Source organism: Pinus tabuliformis, chromosome 1_1, assembly GCF_031772625.1.
Source record: "Pinus tabuliformis cultivar Carrire ecotype Pingquan chromosome 1_1, CPIR1, whole genome shotgun sequence".
In the NCBI taxonomy this organism is placed as follows: domain Eukaryota; kingdom Viridiplantae; phylum Streptophyta; class Pinopsida; order Pinales; family Pinaceae; genus Pinus; species Pinus tabuliformis.
The window spans coordinates 576,970,561-576,986,666 of NC_142297.1; the positions used below are offsets into that span (position 1 = coordinate 576,970,561).

Genomic DNA, 16,106 nt, shown 5'->3' on the forward strand with positions numbered 1-16,106 from the left:
ATGAAATTTTTTTTTTATCAAATCATAGTAAATACATCACACCATTTTTGTTAAATATAAATTTAAAGGAAAAAAAAACCATTTTTTTTTTCTAAATTTAAAAAAAAAAACTCACAATAAAAGCATGTCACGGCATCTCCTCCATTTCTGGTCAACATTAACCTTCCAAATATATTTTAATAATATTTACAAACTAGGAAACAATGTAACGAATGAAAATAAAAGTTATGTATAGATTGTATGAAGTCAACTTCATCTCAATAGATTTAGTGGAACCCAACAATTTATTGTTACAATTTTATCCAATCATATTTAGCGGAAACTAACACCGACATGCTATAATTCAAATGACTAAACTTGCCCCATCAATCCTTTAATTCCTCATCCATCCTTAAAGGATTCTATGTTGAATCATCGTTGGGCATGGCCTTCACTCTTCATGGTGGATATCTCTTCGATTAATGTTTTCCATACCATATTGCTACTTATGGTGTTCAAGTGAGATCCATTGACATCTATAGTGATATAGCCTAATAAACAACGCTTAACATTATAACAAATAGCAAATTAGGTGAAGGTTGGCCTGAAATAATATACTAGAACATAGTGTTTAGGAACAAAATTGGTTAAGTTGTTGTTGTGTTTTTTATTATTTTTATTTTTATTTTTATTTAAGAAAATATAAAAAATGTAGGGTGGTATAAGTTAATAATGGTTTTTCTAAAAAGTATTAGTGACAATGTAAATTTGGAAAAGCAACCCATTAAATTGGAGAGATTGGAGGGATAATTACAGGTACTTAAACAATGAATTTGAAGATGCTATAAAAAGATAAAATGCAAAAGAATGAATTAGGTTTTTAGTTATATAATTTTTATTTATAAAATTGTGTCTAACTATATGAATTTTGAGTTTCCTTAATAGTAATATATTTTTTTTTAATGAAAAATATAATGCAGATCTCCTTTAGTACATCTTTTGAATTCTCAATTATAGAATCTTACTACAAAAAAAATTGTAAAATTGTAAAGAATGAATTGTTTTATTATATAAAATTTATAATTTTTCATACATATATATATTATGAAATTCATTATATCCTTAAAATTACAAAGTCTTACATTATCGGGATCAAAAGTTGGAAAAAAGGGAAGTTTGCCTAGCCTACAACTTAATCCATACCGTGGTCAATGATTGTGAAAATCCGTATTCTTGGTCAAAGGTTGTTTGCACTGATATTTTTATACGGATTAAGTTAATAAGTGTATAACTCAGTTTTTTAATGAGTTTATTTTTCATTGATCCATTCGTTTTAAAAATTTTGATCGATGTTTTGTACCTTTCGATTATTGCAATTGTATTACAATACGTGGAAACTTGTAAAGACAGTTTCATGATAAAAATGAAAAAACTTAGGAAAAAATCATTGAGTCTAACCACTCATTAAACTTTTTTTTTTTCAGGACGAAAAAGCTAGATATTATATTATATGAGAGATATAAGAGGCAATATGTTTACAACTGTAGTTGACCCAAAACATTTGGTCAAAAAGGGATCAGCATGGAAGCATATCCAGATAATAAAAACAGGATCCAGCCAGGATATAAAGATCTGGGAGATCCCCATTGTATAAAGATCCAGACATCATAGAGGGCGTAAATCAAAAGCAGAAATTGCCTATCTGAAGCAAAATATATACATAAGCAAAAGACAGAGGAAGAGGATTCTGCTGAGCAGGAATTCATGAAGCAGCAACATAAAACCAAAATGATCCAAGGAAAACCTGTGAGAAGAAGATATGCAACCTAGAAGTCCGGGAGAGAAAACTCTTGGATATAAAAGATTTCCCCTTCAGAAAAAATATGCAAAAACCATAAACCTGGAGCAGCTTGAAGGTCCATTTTAGACAGAGATTCGACCTGCAAATTTTTGTCCCTACTGATATGGTGAATAGAGCCTCCAACCAAACAACCCCAGAAGAAATTGATCCTATCCATCCAGCCAATCAGGTGAGGCATTAATATATGATTTTTTCTTGAGATGAATTCTACCATTACTTTCGAATCTCCAAATACCGAGACATGCTGAATATCAAGAAAGAGGCAAAATTTTAATAGTCCAGCGAGAGCCATAGCCTCCGCTTTACTGTTGGAGCCTTTCCCCCCATTCCAGTGAATGGAGAAATGAGTGTTTTCATTAATCATAATGAGAATACCACAGCCACAAGAGCCTTGCTGCTCAGCTCCGTCGAAGAACGCCTTAGGGAAAGATGAGAGCTCCTTTGATTGATCAGTATAGGCGACCTTTTTTTGATTGATAGGCTTCTGCGGAAGGGCTTCAAAAGAAGCGACAATTTTAAAGAAGATTTCCGAGCAAGAAGATTTAATGCCATTGAAGATATTGCTGTTACGCCACTTCCAAATGCTCCACAGAGAAAGGATGAAGATCCTTCTCCATGATTCCTTCTGCTCGCTACACCATAGGAACATTTCAGAAATTGAAGCATGTGCCATATGCTGAATTCCATAACTGATCTCCAAAGCCTGCCATATTTGTTGCGATTTTTTGCATTTTAAAAACAAGTGAACATTACTTTCCCCCTCTGACCTACATAATGAACATAGACCTGGCTCGTGCCATCCTCTTTTCATTAAATTTTCCCAGGTTAAATTCTTGTTGTGAAAGGTTAGCCAAGCAAATAGGATCATTTTCGAAGGGCAGCCATCCTTCCAGAAAATTTGAGGGAAAATAGGATTGCGCGCAAGACGCTTCGAGCCAACTATATGCTGATATACATCTTTAACTCTTACTACATTCATCTCTTTCAAAAGATTCCATATAAGGTAATCAGAATCCACAGTACGAAAAATGCCACAGTTTCTAAGGCCCACCCTAATGCAATCCCATTGAAGTGCGATCGCCTGAGGCATTTGTAGAACGTCTGCATCTTTCCACAGAGGAATGGGTCCCTGCCAGCCAGCTATCAAACTATCCCAATAGAAATGACCTCTTCTATGAAAGAAATTCAATAAAGACTCTGGTATATTAACCTCCTCAGCGCCACTCTTGAACTGATCCTTACCAATAAGAATCTTACTACCAGATTGAAAATGCCAGATTAAATTCTTCAAAAAATATGTTTCAATCTTGCGAAAGCTAAGCCAAATTGAAGAACCATATGAGGCACCGATCATTCCTTTTCTGTACCAGAATGGTAAGCCCTTCCTTCCTAAGTATTTCGACTGAATCATGTTACTCCATGGACCTTCACCATGAACAGCTCTCCACAGCGACTTGCATAAAAGGGCCTTTCCGAATGAGCGCATATCGATCAAACCCCAACCTCCCATGCTTTTTGGTAAAGAGATACTGGCTAGCTTTGTGAGATGGTATTTCCTCCTATCCACTTGACCACCCCAAATGAAGTTAGCTGATAATCTATTCATGCTGTTAATAATACTCGCAGGGAGAAAAAATAAATGCGCCCAGTAAACCGCGAGTTGATTTAATACTGATTGCACCAGAATCACTCTTCCCGCCAAAGAGAGGCATCTGAATTCCCAAGCTAAAATCCTCCTGTAGAATCTATCCAGGATCCATTTCCAATCAGTTTTTGAGTAACCATTAGCTTTAATCTGAAAACCCAAGTACTTAATACCACAACTGATAGATTGCGCATTTATTCCAAAAATCTCAGATAACCATGCAACAACTTCTTGATTTATATCATTGTGATAGATTGTTGACTTCTCATTGTTAACTTGCAAACCCGTAGCCTTTTGGAAGTTTTTTATGATTTCATAGAAGCATATCCAAGTGAACCTGCAAAACAAGCCGAATAAGATGATATCATCTACAAATAAATTGTGTGAGATTGAGATATTTCTGCAGATTTTTAGGGGGCAGCACATGTTTTCCTTGACAGCCTTATTGATATGCAGGCTAAGAGAGTTCATTGCCAGAATAAATAAAAGCGGGGAGAGGGGGCATCCTTGACGAAGACCCCTTTCCGCACGGAAGAAAGGGGATGGAATCCCATTGATGATGATTGCATAGTCCACTGGTTCAACGCAGGCCATGATCCAGTTGATCATGTTGGTTCTCAAACCAATCTTTGCGAGCAAACACCTGATGAAGCCCCAATCCAGGCAGTCGTATGCCTTCCAGAGGTCGATCTTGAGAATAATCGCATCACATTTTTTTGAATGAATAACATACAGACCCTCTTGAGTACTTGCAACTGCATCATGAATGTTTCTTCCTTTTAGAAAACCGTGCTGCTCCTTTGATAGGAACTCTGAAAAAACTCCTTTGATTCTCTCAGCTATGATCTTCGAAACAATCTTGAAGGAGATGTTACATAGCGAAATCGGCCTAAAATCCTTGAAAGATTGAGCATCCCCCTTTTTGGGAATGAGCGCTATGTTAGTGGAGGAGATTTTTTGATTGATACTGCCCACCATTCTGGTGCCCTCTACCATCCGCAACAGATCAGCTTTGATGATTTCGAAGAAATGAATGAGGAACTCTATCATCTAGCCATCTGGACCAGGACTCTTGTCCCTTTTGAAGGATTTCATAATAGTAAGCAGCTCCTCCTCTGAAACTGGCTGGAAGATTTGATCATTTAAATCACCATCAAACATCTGTGGGAATAGATCAATTCCCCATAAAATATCCTGGATTTTGCATTTATTCGATCTTTTATACTGATTTTTGAAATATGCCACTGCCTCATTGTAATATTCTGTTGGGAATAAAGGAAGCCCCCTTTTCCATCACTGATTTTCCATATAGAATTTTTTTCCCTTCTGGAGTTGGCAAAATTATGGAAAAATTTTGAATTCCTGTCTCCTTCTTTCATCCATATCGCTCTGCTTTTTAACCTGCAGAAAGCTTCTTCTTGTTTCAAAATCATCAATTTTTTCTTTTGAAGACCCTCTATTCGACATCTCATTTCAAAAGATAAGGAATTATAAGCCATGGAATCCGCAACACTGTCTAGCTCCATTTGAATTTCCCGGAGATATTTTTTATTCGCTTGCCTATTTGGAACTGCCACTCTTTTACAACCTTCCGGATTGATTCCATCTTATCTCTGAAAGTCATTAAAGTAAGAAAAGCTTTTGAAGACGACATCTCGTTCCACGCTTTTGATATAATGTTATTAAACTCTGGATCCTCTAAACATTGCCTGCTGAATTTAAAAGATTAGCCTTTTCTGAAGCCCTTATCCCTCCATCTCAGTATGATCGGTCTATGATCAGAAATGAAGATATTCTTGATTGTTGAAAAAGGCATGCCCAGGATGTCAATTATACTGACATGAAGGAGAAATCTGTCGATTCTCTTAGCAATATATGCCTTCTCGACCCTTCCATTTTCTCAAGTTGGAAGAATTTTGGGAGGGAGAATGTCAATAAAGTTTCTACTTAGAAGCTCATTTTTAATCTTGTCTGCAATAGGATCCTGTTTCTTATTGATGCCCCAGATTTCATCCATATTAAGAGTGATATTTAGGTCACCTGCAATCAATAAAGATTCAACATCAAAAATTTCTGAAGCAAAGAGACTTTCCCAAAATGACAATCTGTTCTTGTATGGAGCATATATATTCAAAATATTAATAGGACATTTATGCCCCCTTATCTGAGCAGAAATGAGAATGCCTGCAATGCAGCTATAAGCTTTAGCATTTATCCAATGTGGATCCCATAACACCGCTAAACCGCCAGATAGGCCGATAGCCTCTACAGCAGAAATGTGCCAGAGGGGAAACATTTTCCTGAAGTAAGACACTGTTACAGATGCTGCATGCATGGTCTCTTGTATTAATATGATTTTGGGACTTGCCGACAAAAAGAAATTCTTTAAGGCCAAAAATTTCAGGTCTGCTCCCAGACCTCTAATATTAACCGATAAAATGAAATTCATTTCGAAAGCGGTTCGGCCTTGCTTGCTCTAAGAGGCCTATCATCAGACATATCAATGATTGGAATGTCGATCAGGGAAAGATTACTGATACCTCTGCCAGAACCGTCTCTCCTCCCCCCAAAACGCCTACTGCCCCAATTATTCTTTCTCCTCACTGTGATATTACTTGCAGAATTGGGGCTGATCTTAGGAGAGCTACGATTATCAGGTTTATGAACGGTGAGCGGCCTGAGGTCAAGAGATTTTTTGGACAAAAGGTAGTCTAGATCACTACCGATAGAGTTTGAAGGTGAAGAAATAGGGGAGTTTACAGGAGTGGGAGAAATCAGAGGTTCTATTCCTTTTCCAACAGGAGTTTCTGTCTATTTAGGGGGCGACGATGAAGACTGAATATGGAGGACTTCCTTGCTAATTACAGGCCGAGAAAAAGGAAGCGGGTTTGGGACAGCATGATTGGAGGATGGTTCCAAAGGAGGTTTTGGAGGATGTGGAATCTCATAATCAGAGGCAGTCTCCAACGATGCCATGGATGGAGAAATTCTATACAAGGGATCTGGGACTTTAAGCGGCGGGGGAGATTTCAGATAGTCACCATCAAAATGCTCTTGATGAAAAGACCGAGAATGGCTTTTTTGAGATGTCGTTTTCTCCGAATCCAAAGAAGAGGCTTTTAATCTATGAGGCATTTCCACAAATTTATTTAGACCATAATGCTTTCGGCCTTTTATAGGACGCCGCGGACAATTCTTAATAAGGTGACCAATGAGATGGCAAGCAGCGCACCTAAAGGGCACACCCCAGAAATCTAACCTCTGTCTAATGTTCTTCTCATTCCAACTGATATCAATGTGCTCCGGAAAGCCTCCTCTATAGGCTTTTTCAATCAGTATCCAGGCCATTCTTTTTTCTTTCTCCCCTAAACACCACGGGTCAACATAAACACACCTACCTATAGCATTTCCGATTTCTGTTAAAGTCTTTTTTGACCATAATTCCAGAGGCAACCAGGGAAGTTCCACCTAAATGAGGTTGTTAGAAGGTGTGTTTTTTAAAGGGTTGTAACCCGAGTACCACCTATGCAAGGCCAGAAAGCTACGACCATAGACCCATTGATGTTTCAGAATGGATTCCAGGTCCACCGCGCTAAGAAAGTGAAAGCAGTACCACTCTTTTAATAACCTGGCCACAATCGGGACATATCCTATTAAAGGCTTCCACCGCAATTCAAGCTAGTCTCTCATATGTTGGTCATCCATCTCCAGGAAATGCCACCGGCCTACCAGTGCATTATCTTGAAGGCTTCCAATGCAGTCTGCCAAGTGGACGCTGTCAATTTTTATGGCAGCAGGAGGAGGTATAGATTTAACAGGCTTTTGACTCTTTCGAGATCAATCTCCAACATAAGCCTTTCCTTTTAGCTCTTTCTCGAATATATTATCCCCTTGAGGGTCCGAAGGATGAATCATCATTTCATCCAAAGTGGACTGCCAATCGTTGGACAGCTTGGCCTTTCCTTGGAGGGACTCCACCTGGATGGCCGCGTGGACCATTGCCTCTGTGGCGGATGTGTCCAACAAAAACTCCATTCATAAATAGACCACCTAATCCTTATCCCCTAAGTACAGGAGAAAATCCAAGGGAGATGTGAGTCGGACACTGTAAACAGATTGGACAGGAGATGTCTGAACAAAAAACCTGGAGAGAGAAGGTTCAACTACTTCCCAGCTAACCAAAGTACCTGCTAAAGGATACGTCGGGAAGCAAAAGGCACATTCTCGATGGGATATATTTCAAAAACTAGGCCAGCTGTCCCCCTATTAATAGATGGCTGATAGAATCATGAGCTGGTTTGCGTCATGATGGAGAGATATTTGAAATATGATGGCTCCATTTGATTCAAGCATTTACTCTCGTCCTGAAATGGACTTAAATGATCTGTAATGCAATAGATAAGCATCTAGAATGATCTACCCAATAAAGCCCTGAAAAGTAAGGGAAATTCAAACCTTAAACCGAAAACCAGAAACTGGAAATCCAGGGAAAAACCAGTTCAAGAAAACTAGAATGGAAGACAGGAGAGAAGTAGGAGCTGAATACTCTACTGCAGTTGCATAGGTCCATCAAGACATCCTCATGAACCAGAAGCAATGAAATTCAATTGCTCATCCCTGACCATGGAGAATATCCTCATGATACCTCTTCCGGGCAAACTATACAACAACAGAAAAAATCCTCACATACACACCACCATGGCCCTAGCTTAAAACGAAACTTAGTGCATGGCTTTGAGATGACACAATAATTTTGAAATCTTAAAACCCGAAACCATGACCAGCAAGTGAATGACTTTTCAGACATGAGAAGATTTTCATATAGCAGAGAAAGTAACTCATTTCCTCTATAAATGATTCTATCTAATTGTAATAAAATTCATGTAATTCTTTAGTAATGGATAATCACTCCCTGATATTGCTAAATCATGTAAACTGTTCCTTTCCTTTTAATCTAAAACCATTTAAAAGCAGTGAAAACATATTAAAAGATCAGAAAACCAAACCTGGAGACGCAGACGAACCGAAGCTGAGGTGTGTTCAGTAAAAACAATGAGAATGTGTCACTCGAAGATAGCCAGAAGAAACAACTGAGGGGATTAAGTCACCACTACATCTTGAGGACGCAGGGAGAAGGCAGTGAATATCAGGGAGCATATGAGAAATCATAGGACAAAAGATAATGCACAACTACAAGGAAATGAGAAAAGAGCTAAGTCTACGGGACGAGCTCTTTTTAAGGACAGGTAGGAAGGCCTGCATGTCTAGAACAACTGTCGTCTGAATAGAATGCATGAGATGGGCTCCATATAAGCTATGGCGTCGATTCTGGGATATTGAGCTCTTGCGAAGTTTTACACACCTGGATAATATGGCCTGTCATACCACAAAACCCGACTTTGGTTCGCTGCCATTACCTGAACACCTCCGCTTGGCCGTCGCGCTCCAAAACCCATCTTCACCTGTAAACTCCATTGTTCTGTTCTCCACTCATTAAACTTATTCCTTTTTATATTGATTAAGTTCTATCATGAATTCAATGGCGAAGAATTCTAGAACTTATATAACAATGAAATTATCAAGGAATTTAGACTTCTGTGATCCATAACGTTTGTTTAGAAAAATCTTTGGCGAAATCACATAATTGATCATTTGTCGACGCGTTTCGAACCAACTAGTGTGGTTCATCGTCAGGACAAGTTGAAGATACAGATCCAGTATAGCGAGTTAAATAGTCCAAGCAGAGACTCCAACGGCTAAAAAGACTAACGGCTATTTTTCAACTTAAGGACCCAGTCAAACCCCTTTAACTAAATTAATATTAATATTCTTTATAATTATTATTATACTACTAGAGCTAAGTAAACTGGGTAAAAATTAACTAGATCAGAGATTATTAATCTATTTATATATTTAATATATAATTATATATAATATTTTTCAATATCTAATATAATACTATATTTAATATTTAGTTTTTAAATTATTAGAAAACTATAATTTTTACTAAAAATTGAATTAGATCAATGGTTAGTTATCAAACTAAATCATTTATTTATTTAAAATATTATATATATATATATATATAAGTATATATATAAATTAATATATTACCATACCTAACATTCTAATAATATTATATTTAATGTTTAAATATATATATATATATGTGTTTTTTTTTTTTTTTTTTTTTTTTTTTTTTTTCTTTTTTTTTTTTTAATTATATATATATATAAATATATCAATTTAAAATTCTTCAATAACTAATCATTCTAATAAAATTTTTATTTAAAGTATAGATATTAAAATATTATATCAATTTCTATTTATATAATTAATTTTTTTTTTTTTTTAAATTTTTATCCTACACTATCTCTTAAGGTTAGTTCAATTAACTAGAACTAACAAAAAATCAAAATTAATCAAATGAATAAATGAAAAGTAATATTGATTAGTTAAGAAAAATGCATATTTTAATTATACATGTATTTATAGCATAAGGATGTTAAAAATATAAGGTTAATAAAAAGTAAATAATTACCGTACAATCTAAGGATAGTTCAATCATATATTATGTTAAATATTCCCAGGTTGCCAAATTTAATAATCTTCAAATATAAAGGGAAAAAGAGGGGACTAAATCAAGATCATAAGGGCGATAATTAAAAGGAGAACAAATCAAATCAAGAGAAAAGCAAGCAAATAAACCACAAACACAGAGGAAACAAATCTTAAGGAAAGGAAACAAGAAACACAGAGACCATACCAAGCAAGGACAAATCTAACAATGAAATTGCTAGATTTCTTCGTCAATCCAATTAGAAATCAAATTCTAAAGATTATATTATTCTTTTAAAACTAGGTGTCAAATATTATCTATGTGGAATTGGCTATTCATATTTTGAAAACTTTAATGATTATGACATTGGTGATATGCAGACATATTCACATACACATAATTTTCTTTTGAAGGTTTTCATCTTTTCCTGGAAAATCAACTCCAGATTCACTAGTATTAGAGGCACTTAATATTAGATTCACTTAATATGCTTTGCATTGATTGGAATTTTTTGATAAAAACAAAAAAATGGCAATCCATAATTATATAGTAAAGATATGGAAATATATTTGGTAATATGCTTTGTATTGATTAGAGTTTTTTGATTGAAAAGAAAAAATAGCAATCATGAATTATATAGTAAAGATGTGGAAATATATTTGGTAATTTTTATTTTTTTTTGCTTCGGTGCTTCACGGGCACCCTTGGTCATTGGGTAGCCGCTACGTCCACAATCTGGGCAGATCAACCCCAAGGGGATCACATCCCTGCGGCCTACTGACCTGACCCCAAGAGCTTTCCGGTAGATTCGATACTTGTGACCTCCCGTATGGTGAGGCACTGCTTTGACTGGCTAAGCTAATTCTTGGAGCTATATATTTGGTAATTATGCAGACACGTTATCGTTTTTTTAACCGATGCAAATATCTTCCTGTCATTTTTTAACAATGAAAATATGTTTATTTGGTAATTATGCAGACACGATGTCGCTTTTTACCAATGCAAATATCTTCCTGTCGTTTCTTGCCAATGAAAACAGTTTCGTTTGTGTTCCAGTAGTGGTTTGAAGAATATCAAGAGTCATCGCTTTTATATTAACAGAGAATCATATGCAGGAATCTACGTTCCAACTCTAGCTTCGGAAGTGGTTAAGGGTACAGTAATATGGTTTTCTCTTAACAAGACATTCGATATAAGTTTCTATAGATGAAGTATTGACTCACCTATGATTATCTTTCGTTACAGGAATTAGATATCAAGTAATTTCTATATTAATTTCTTTTCAAAAGAAAAAGCATATAAAAAGTCTACGGACGAACTCTGGTCTAAGATGATGTGATTAAGTATTTTATTTTATCAATTATAAATATTATATTTTAATAAAAAAAATTTTTACAATTTTAACCAAAAAAAATCATATTGTTATGAGACAATATTTTATTAAATATTTCAGTTTTTTTTTTTAAATATTAAACCATATAAAGAATTAATTAGTAATTTTATATTCTTCTAAATTATTCTTCTAAATTAAACAACATTATTCAAAGTAAATGAATATTGGAGAATCAATAGCATGACTTACAACAAATCATAGACATAAGAAGATACTCCAAAAACTTTGAAAGGGATTGCATTTTAGAATTTTCCAGACACTCCAAAAACTTTGAAAGGGATTGCATTTTAGAATTTTCCAATCACACAGATCTATTCATAGTAATAGATAAGATCCTTATTCTTATTTTTTTTCTTACTTTTTTAATTATAGATATTATACTTTAATTATTATTTTTTACAATTTTAAAAAAAATCATGTTGTTATGAGACAATACTTTATCAAATATCTCAGTTTTTTTTCTACTTCTTTTTTTTTAAATATTAAACCATACAAAGAATTAATTAGTAATTTTATATTCTTATAAATTATTCTGAAAAATTAAACAAAATTATTCGAAGTAGTGAATATTCCATAACCAATAGCATGGACTACAATAAATCATACACATAAGAAGATAACCAATGGCATGGACTATAACAAATCATAAACATAAGAAGACAACAAATAAAACTTTGAAAGAAATTACATTTTAGAATTTTCCAATCACACAAATCTATTCATAGTAATAGATAAGATCCTTATCCTTTTTTTATCATACAGTGACATCCTTAGATTCCTTCTATTGGAGGATCAACCAAAAAGTTGATTAACTTTGCAATTTCGACATCTAGATTAACTTTGAAAATTCAAATTACATTTCTCTATGCATAAACATAAGAAGACAATCAATAAAACTTTTGAAAAGGATTATATTTTAGAATTGTCCAATCACACAAATATATTCATAATAATAGATAAGATCATTATCCTTATAGATTCCTCCTATTAGAGGACCAGCCACAAAGTTGATTAACTTTGTAATTTTGGCATCTAGATCAACTTTGAAAATTCGAAATACATATCCCTTATGCATAAACATAAGAAGGCAGTCGATAAAACTTTGAAAGGGATTACATTTTAGAATTTTCCAATCACACAAATCTATTCATAGTAATAGATAAGATCCTTATCCTTATTTTTTATCATACAGTGTCATCCTTAGGTTCCTCGTATTGGAGAATCAACCACAAAGTTTTGTAATTTTGGCATCTAGATTGACTTTGAAATTTCAAAATACATATCTATTATGGAATGCATCCAATGTTCCCAATATTATACAACAATTTATAGAAATAACCACTCAAGTTGCTCTCCAATTTCTGAAAACCCCATGCATGCTGTGGAGATCACAATGTAAAATCAAATGTTCTTGTAGTTTTTTTAAAGGGTTCATATACAAAAAAAATAATGATAAAGTAAATATTGAGATATAATAATTGAGTTTTGAATCATTGTGACAAACAAAACATCACATTATCACAACGTAAAATCAAATGTTCTTGCAATTTTTTTAAAGGCTTCATATACAGAACAAATAATGATAAAGTAAATATTGAGATATAGTAACTGAGTTTTGAATCGTTGTGATAAACAAAAAATCACATTAGCTCATAGATATATCCAATGTTGTAATGATCTGAGATGATGATTGAGTTTTGAATCATGATAACTAAGTGACAAAAAACTCACATAAACTCACAAAAAACATCACATCAACTCACAAAATATATCCAAGGCTCAAATGAACCCCCATACATAGTGCACATAGAACACCACCCTAAAAACTATATACTCTTGATCAATTAAGAATAACCTAGGATGTATAGAGTGGATGCTGAGGTGGGTGGTACAAGAATTGAGGATGTTTTTTAAATGGTAAGGGCATTTAGATTATTTGTTTGGTATAACTCACAATACTTCTATTATTAGGCATAAATTACTATTAAGGCAGGAAGATAGGTGAAATACGGTTATAGAAGAAAAAAACCAAAAGACGCAGTTCATTTGGATCTGTTAAAATTGAGCATCCTGAACATGCTTCTCAAGGCACTCATTGATTCTAGGTTACATGATTTCTATTGAGTTGGAAAAAGAAAAGTTTCAGGGTCATTCTTCAAGGTCGAGTCCAGATGTTCAGGGGAAGGGAACTCCTAAAATATGGAGACATTCTCTTCCAGCAACTCCTAATGGGAAACCCAATTCTATATCACCGAGGACTCCGAGATTGTTGCCAGAGGTTCAATTAACCATGGGGCACTTAAAAAGTGATTGACCTCTTTGCACTGGTAGGAAGTCAATTCTCTCATGATTTGGAGATTTATCTTTGTTCATCTTTCTTTGGAGAAGTTTCTCTAGATGTTGACATTTTGTCCTTTTTATTTCAAAAATGGAAATCTCCCTTGAGGTTGATTAGCAAAGGTGATCAATATTTGAGCTTCTTTTGATATTTTGTGCATTTGGAGTGTCTTCTCAGTTAGTAATGAATGTGAATCTCTAGAGATACCTTTTATATATTATGAGTTTAGATTAAGTGTGTTGGACTTGATATTCACTCTAAATGTCTTGTGAACCCTAAAATGCACCAAATTATGTTGTATATACAAAGAATATGCAAACTTAGTTGCATATTCATGACATGCAATGTACATTTTTATGGGTTCAAATGGGACAACTTGTTCATTGACTGTAAACTATGAGATTGTAGATTTTGTTTAGCTTCAAAATGTTTTGAGAATGGTTTGGATATTATGCATGCTTTGAGTTAATATCTGCTTGATTTTATGATGTATAATAATATGGTTTTGACATCAGAGCTAATGACTTGTACTTGAGAAAGCACAACTAAATTTTTCTTTGTAGGGCATCGATGGATGTCATAAAATATTTTGGACTTGCCCATCACTAAATTCTCATGGGACCACAAAGGTCATTATGTGCAATTTACACATGCATTTTTTCTCTTCATCCAACCTTTTTTGTCAAATTTCTCCCTATGTTCACTCTATAGATGCATTTCAAGGTGAGCTAGCTCAGCATTCAAACTAGGCAGAGAGGAGTGTCGATATCGCCGCACTCACTTGATTTCATTCAAAGAAGAGATAATATCATTATAGTGGTCATGATTCTCCTTCAAGACTCTAAAAATAAGAGATTTCATATACTAATTGAGGGCGATGGAGTTGAAGTACTAGCTCTGTCTTCCCCTTGTATGACTAGTGTCAGGAACCGAATTGGTCACTGGTGGTGAGGACTTCAAGTTGGCGAATTTCTTCATGAAATTCAGTTGAGGGGTGATTACCAAAATGAAATATGCTTGTACCTTCTTAGGAATGAGCTTAGGCACACAACCTACCCTTGGTTCCTCTACCCCTAACTCCCTCACAATTGCACATTCATTACTAAGCATGTTGCACGAGAAGAAAATTGTCCAAACAAGAAGGATGTCCCAAAACAATCTATAATTGAGAGTAATGAGTGTGGGAAGACCAAATAGAAGCGAAAACCAAGGATTTATAAAAATTATGAGAAGCCAAAGCTAGCAAACAATGGTGGACCAATGAAACAATAAGGCATATGAAAGACTCCTCGCACGACCACTCGCTTGCTAGGAGACAATGTAATGTGAGTCACAACTCACCCAAGAAGAACTAAAAACATAACCACTAAGCTTCCACGAGAGAAAAACATAATGAGAGAAGAAAGTAATTAAGCTAAAAGAGTATGACAATACCCTGAGATATCCCACCTACTAAGCCTAGTGGGCAAATTTAGGTGCACTCGAGATAAGAAATCACCACCAATTTCTATGACATCTAGTCCACGATAGTGAGTAGAGTCTTGAAATATATAAATCATCAAATTGTTATATTTGAAATTCCAAATTATACTTATTATTTGTAATCGAAATTTCTTTTCTATTTTCTATTTAGTTGTTAGTTAAGTTTTACCATTTTAAATTATTAAAAGGAGAATGTTTTGCTTAGAATTTTGTTTAAAGTGTGTATTTATTTACTATTGTGCATTGAAATGAATTTTTTTTTTCCATTTTGTCATGGAAAAGTTGAATAATTATGTGTTTCCAACTCATTAGATGTGAAGTTTATTGCTTATGAGGTCAATGGTTCAAATCTCACGGGGATGGAAAAAAATAGATCTTAGGGTCAAACCTCATAGGGAGATGTTGATTATGGGAGCCACCTTCGGGAATTAAACTATCCAACTATCCAAATGGCCATCCAAACTTTCTCGAGCTTAGAAAAATCATGGTCATAGTGATAACATCCCATTAGTAAAAAAATTGTTCTTCCATCCAACATTAAAAGCTACTCCAACCTAAAAACAACCTAATTTTATATGTATAAATAACCAATAATAAATTTATTTTTCTATCCAACCTTAAAACTAATATATATATATATAAAAACACTCGATATTATCATGGAATTTTATATAAACAAATCACATTGAAATCACATTGATAACTCATCAATAAAAAGTAACCATTGAAATGTGATAAAAAGTAACCAGGCAGACATCGTGGCTCTCTCTCGTACCCGAATTTTAATTAAAAAAGACGACAAAAGTTCGTAACGTCTTTTGGCAAATCGATGACACGATGGATTGTGAT

General features: G+C 34.4%; 1 protein-coding gene across 1 annotated transcript; it reads right to left on the minus strand.

The window, feature by feature from the left end:
* Positions 1 to 1,805: 1,805 nt before the first annotated feature.
* LOC149214544 (uncharacterized) lies at positions 1,806 to 4,481 on the minus strand. Its single transcript, XM_089389426.1, has one exon. It carries the CDS (start codon positions 4,479 to 4,481, stop codon positions 1,806 to 1,808), a length of 2,676 nt encoding a protein of 891 aa, XP_089245552.1.
* Positions 4,482 to 16,106: the final 11,625 nt, after the last annotated feature.